At 39.5% G+C, this 5,868-nt stretch overlaps 1 protein-coding gene across 1 annotated transcript in view; it reads left to right on the top strand.

The window, feature by feature from the left end:
* The window catches only part of LOC107565692 (piezo-type mechanosensitive ion channel component 2-like), a 117,281-nt gene that overhangs the window by 109,715 nt on the left and 1,698 nt on the right, over nt 1-5,868 (top strand). Inside the window, exons 37-46 of the mRNA XM_016250951.1 lie at nt 1-13; nt 634-848; nt 928-1,086; nt 1,884-2,031; nt 2,111-2,299; nt 3,597-3,689; nt 3,792-3,961; nt 5,002-5,118; nt 5,202-5,281; nt 5,364-5,577. Coding sequence (XP_016106437.1) covers nt 1-13; nt 634-848; nt 928-1,086; nt 1,884-2,031; nt 2,111-2,299; nt 3,597-3,689; nt 3,792-3,961; nt 5,002-5,118; nt 5,202-5,281; nt 5,364-5,577 — 1,398 coding nt within the window. The remainder of the gene's footprint in view (nt 14-633; nt 849-927; nt 1,087-1,883; nt 2,032-2,110; nt 2,300-3,596; nt 3,690-3,791; nt 3,962-5,001; nt 5,119-5,201; nt 5,282-5,363; nt 5,578-5,868) is intronic.

The raw sequence follows: 5,868 nt of genomic DNA, 5'->3' as shown, positions 1-5,868 counted from the left end.
TTGGGCTTTCGGGGTTTGTAGAGCTTCACCTGCTCAAACACATGAGCTTAAAGGAATAGTTCACCCAAAAATGAATGTTTGCTGATAATGTGCTCAACCTCAGGCCATCCAAGATGTAGATGAGTTTGGCATTCACTGCAGAGCATCCATTGCTGAGACACTGATGCAGTGCTACATTTCTCTAAACCTGATGAAGACACAAACTCATCCTCATCTGGGATGGGTGCATTTACAGCAAACTTTCATTTTTGGGTAAAGTCATTCTTACTTTAACTTAAGAAATCCTGATTGAAAAAGCAGTTAAAATTGGCATGAAACGGAAATAGGGACAGATATTTTGTTCCATGTTGTGATGAACATCCAAGTGTAACGGAGTTTTTATAAATGTGGGTGTTGCATTAAAAAAACGAGTGTGAGTTTGTAGTCTATTGTAAGAAAGTGGACAAGCCTGTAATTTCATAAATTTGAATTGTGACATTTTGATTAAAAGTTATTAGTTCAAAATACAAAAAAAAATGAATCATGCATGGATGAATCATTCACAATAATCATGCTGACGTTGGAACAAAAAAATACAATTATTAAACACCATCCAAGTGCAATACAACTGAAGTGAAACCGGTTTCTCCACAGAAACACTCTGCTGCGGCTGACATCACTTCCTCTCTGTCAGAGGATCAGGTTCCCGAGGCCTTCCTGGTGATGGTGCTCATCCAGTTTGGGACGATGGTGGTGGACCGTGCGCTGTACCTGAGGAAGACTGTGATGGGGAAGGTCATCTTCCAGGTCATCCTGGTCTTCGGGATTCACTTCTGGATGTTCTTCATTCTCCCAGGAGTCACCGAGAGGTAAATGACGAATACTGTCATCATTGAACCCGTTTAAGAAGCTCGAGGCTCATCAAACATGTGATTGGATTTGATTTAGGCGCTTCAGTCAGAACACAGTTGCCCAGCTCTGGTACTTCGTGAAGTGCATCTACTTCGGTCTGTCAGCCTATCAGATCCGCTGCGGTTACCCCACTCGCGTGCTGGGAAACTTCCTGACCAAGAGCTATAACTACCTCAATCTCTTCCTCTTCCAAGGGTAAGAAATACAGCTGGACTCATTACACCGCCACATTACAGTGTGTTCAGCCTGTGATCGCAGAGCATTACAGGATATTAAAGTCAATCTTCATGTGGATGACCACAAATATATCAATGCTAATGTATATACAAAGTTTAGAGTAAGTATGTATAATAATTCCATTCATCAAGGATGCATTAAATTGATAAAAATAAAATGTATCAGTTTCCACAAAAAATATTGGGCAGCTCAACATTGTTGAAATGTTTCTCGAGCAGCAGAACAGCATATTATACTGATTTCTGAAGATCAAGTTTAACAGAGATTCACACAGAACACAGCTGTTTTAAATTAGAATAATATTTCACAATATTACAGTTTTTACTGTATTTATGATCAAATAAATGCAGCCTAGATGAGCAGGAGATTTGGTAATCAAGATTATTGTCATTTTATTTATTAAATTTGTTACATTAGAATTCTCAGAAAACATGATCACGAGTAAAACATGATTTATTGTGCAGCTTTTTAATATTGCTGATGTTTTTGTTCATAAAAGCTGTAGGCCAACTAAGGCCATACAGTGATTTTACCGCGGTTCAGAGGGTTTTAAGCACTCTGCTTCAAATCATGTTTACTTAGCCATCATAAAATCACTGCAATGCCAGCTTCTTATTACTTCATGCCAAAGAATGCCTAGATTTGCACATTTTGTCAGTACTAGGCATAATGTTGTAATATATACACAGTTCATTTGGGGTTTGTCAGAAGTGCTGGGGTCCTGACCGAGTCTCATCTTTCTGAATGGTGCTCAGGTTCCGGTTGGTGCCGTTCCTGACGGAGCTGCGGGCGGTGATGGACTGGGTTTGGACCGACACCACGCTCAGTCTGTCCAGCTGGATCTGTGTGGAGGACATCTACGCTCACATCTTCGTGCTCAAGTGCTGGAGGGAGTCGGAGAAAGTGAGAAGACGTCCAGCCAGTGTTTGTCAGAGCAGCACTCAGAAGCAGGATTCACGGTGGTGTGTTTGTGTGTTCTCAGAGGTACCCTCAGCCTCGAGGACAGAAGAAGAAGAAGGTGGTGAAGTACGGGATGGGGGGGATGATCGTGATGCTGCTCATCTGTATCGTCTGGTTTCCTCTGCTCTTCATGTCTCTGGTCAAATCTGTGGCTGGAGTGGTCAACAAACCGCTGGACGTGTCTCTCACCATCACACTGGGCGGCTTTCAGGTGTGTGCAAAACTGCTGCTTATAGTGACGGATCTGCGAGACGTAAAACAACAAAGTCATTAATAAAGCCCCGTGAAGGCATGGTTTACAGTGAATTTATAATAGCTGTTATAAATTCACTGTCATCCACGGCTTCACGGGGCTTATTGCTGTTATAAAACGGCTATTCCGTGTACGTAATACGGTTTCACAAAATAAAACGGAGCAAATAAAGAGTAATGATATTAATAAACACAGTATTCTTCCACCAAACAATGTAGCTCCTCAGAAACAGTTGTGGTTGCTACAAAGTGGTTGCCGAGCAACACACAGACGTAAACAAAGGTGTGTGTTACTTTGTAGCGTCATTCACAACAGCTTCGAACGCGGCTCAGCCAATCAGAGTCAAGCACCGGAACTATTTCGTTTTAGAATTGAAATTATGGAAGCCCATTTCTGCCACGGAATTAAAAAATAAAGCAAAAAAGGTAATTGCAACTTTTTATCTCTCAATTCAGACTTTGCTTTCACAATTTGGACTGTTTCAGAATTGCGAAATATAAACAGAATTCTGACTTGTTTTGTTTTCGCCGTGGAATAAAACATTAAAAATGTCATTTTTATCTTACAATTTTGACTTTTTTTCTCACAATTCTCACTTTAAATCTTGCAATTCTGACTTTTTTGACATATAAACTCAAATGTGGGAGTGTGAAAAGTTTTATTTATTTTTTTATTCTGTGGCATAAACAAGCTTCCATATGAAATACATATTAGCGGAAATAAAATGTTAAAAAGCCTTAAACTTAGCTAAATGCAAAGGCAACATTTCTCATTTTCATTTAGTTGAAGTGCTAAAATATCAAAAACTTAATAAAAACTATATAATAATTTATGCATTTCCATATCAACATCATAAAATGCATCAAATATTACATTACAACACATATATTACACAAAATATAAATAAAGTGTTTTAACACTTGAACACTAAAAATAGAAATATTTTGTTTACCTAAATGTAATTTTAGATGTAACATTAATGTGTTGTTAAATTATTGAAATATGAACTTCCTCAGAGATATTTCAAGTAAATATTTTATGTCAGCGGGGTTTGGCTGACAACACTTTTGGGAATCCCTGCATTACACGAAGAAACATGAAAAAGTCTACCAGGTGTGAAATATTTCTGTCCAGAAGGAACTGTTACTGAAGTAACTTATTTTTTGGAATCAACGCAGCACTGTTCACAAAAACTTGAATAGCACATGACTGAAACTGAAATAAGAGTTTGACCAGATATGTGTGTGCTGTCTAGCCCATCTTCACTATGAGTGCGCAGCAGAATCAGCTGAAGGACGTCACTGACAGAGATTTCATCAGCTTCATGAATTCATACAGACACAATTCTGTAAGTCACTCGTCAGCGCCGGTCTGTGGTGTGATGGTTTGGAGAAACTCCACTCTTTAGTTGTTGTGCAGTGTGTCAAGTGCAGCTCCATCTCTTTCCCAGAGTGCACTGCAGTTCTTGGAGGCGTACACGGCGGAGGACGTGACTGTGGCAGAGCTGGAAGGAAGCTCGAACTCTCTCTGGACCATCAGTCCTCCCAGCAGAAAGAACCTGATGGACGTCTTGAGCAAAGAGGACCAGTTCCCTGTCACCATGTCCTGGAGCATCCAGAGGTACATCACCTGCACTGGCCACCTCACTTTTAGATATATATACTATATGTGACCCTGCAGCACAAAAGCAGTGTTGAGTCGCTGGGGGATATTTGTAGCAATAGCCAACAATACATTGTATGGGTCACAATTATACATTTCTCTTTTATGCCAAAAATCATTAGGATATTAAGTAAAGATCATGTTCCATGAAGATATTTTGTAAATCTCCTACTGTAAATATATCAAAACTTAATGTTTGATTAGTAATATGCATTGCTAACAACTTCATTTGAACAACTTTAAAGATGATTTTCTCAATATTTAGATTTTTTTGCACCCTCAGATTCCAGATTTTCAAATATTGTCCGATCCTAACAAACCATACATCAATGGAAAGCTTATTTATTCAGAAAAAAATGTACACTTATGACTGGTTTTGTGCTCCAGGGTCACATATATGACTTCAGTTTTTTTCAATTAATTTTTGGTCAATAAGTCTCTTCTGCTCACTGAGGCTGCATTTATTTGATTAAAAATACAGTAAAAACAGTGAAATATTATTCTAATTTCAAATAACTGTGTTCTATGTGAATCTCTGTTAAACTGTAATGTATTTCTGTGATGCGCAGCTGTATTTTCAGCATCATTCCTCCAGTCTTCAGTGTCACATGATCTTCAGAAATCAGTATAATATGCTGATCTGCTGCTCGAGAAACATTTCTGATTATTATCAATGTTGAACACAGTTGTGCTGCACAATATTTCTGTGGAAAGCGTGATACATTTTATTTTTCAGGATTCACAGATGAACAGAAAGTTCAAAAGAACAGCGTTTATATGAAATATAAATATTTAAAAAATGTCTTTACTGTCACTTTTATGTGAATTTAATGTGATTTTTTATCCATTTGAAATGGTACTATACATAGTGTAACCAAGGTACATCAAAGAATACCATAGTGCCATGTACCATGTCCAAGACCATTGTAATGGTAATTTCTGCTAGTGTAGTACTGATGCACATCAAATATATCCCATAATACTTTGCTCTTGTGCAGGAATCTCAGTCTGGGAGCAAAGGCTGAGTTTGCAGTGGACAAACACATCACTTACCTGGACATGAACACTAGACAGGAGCTGATAGCGTTACTCAATGGAACCAGAAATAAACCTGTGTAAGTACAAATTTAACACATAAAAGATGCATTTCATATTTATATTAATGCTTATATATTTATGGTCCATTTCTCATTCACAGGGTCATAGAGCAAGTGTTTCCCTGCTTTATTCGAGCACCGAGTGACTCAAACGCCAAACCAGTCGGTCAGCTTTATTCAGGTAATGCAGAATCAGGATGACTTTCTCCATGAATACTGACGTCAGCTGTAACTCTCACATCTCATCACTCCCTCTGTGCCAGATGAGGGTTATAAGAGCATCCAGCTGGACTTGGAGAGGTCTCACAACGGCACGGAGGACATTCAGGAGTGGTGGATTGTGGACCAGCCGTCGGCAGGGAAGACCCAGATGAGATCCGAGTCAAAGCTGGAGAAGAAGAGAGAGGCAGGACTGCAGCTTTACGTCTTCAGTGATAAAGTCAGTCCTCCCAGCCTGGGCTTCCTGGCAGGTTACGGGTGAGTCACGGGAGACCGTCCCAAATATCTCTGAGCACGCAGTTGTAAATAGTTCAATCAAGTATCATTGGCCAGTCCCACCTAGATACATGTGTGTGTGTGTGTGTGTGAGAGAGACAGAGAGAGTGTGTGTGTGTATGTGTGTAAGAGAGAGAGCGAGAGATAGTGTGTGTTCGTGAGAGAGAGAGATAGTGTGTGTGTGTGTGTGTGTGTGAGAGAGAGAGAGATAGTGTGTGTGAGAGAGAGAGAGATAGTGTGTGTGTGTGTGTGTGTGTGAGAGAGAGAGAGAGA

The sequence above is a fragment of the Sinocyclocheilus grahami genome, unplaced genomic scaffold (genome assembly GCF_001515645.1).
Source record: "Sinocyclocheilus grahami isolate Dianchi unplaced genomic scaffold, SAMN03320097.WGS_v1.1 scaffold1019.1, whole genome shotgun sequence".
NCBI lineage: Eukaryota > Metazoa > Chordata > Actinopteri > Cypriniformes > Cyprinidae > Sinocyclocheilus > Sinocyclocheilus grahami.
Note: the sequence above shows the minus strand (reverse complement) of the source record. Positions and strands in the feature narration are given on the sequence as shown.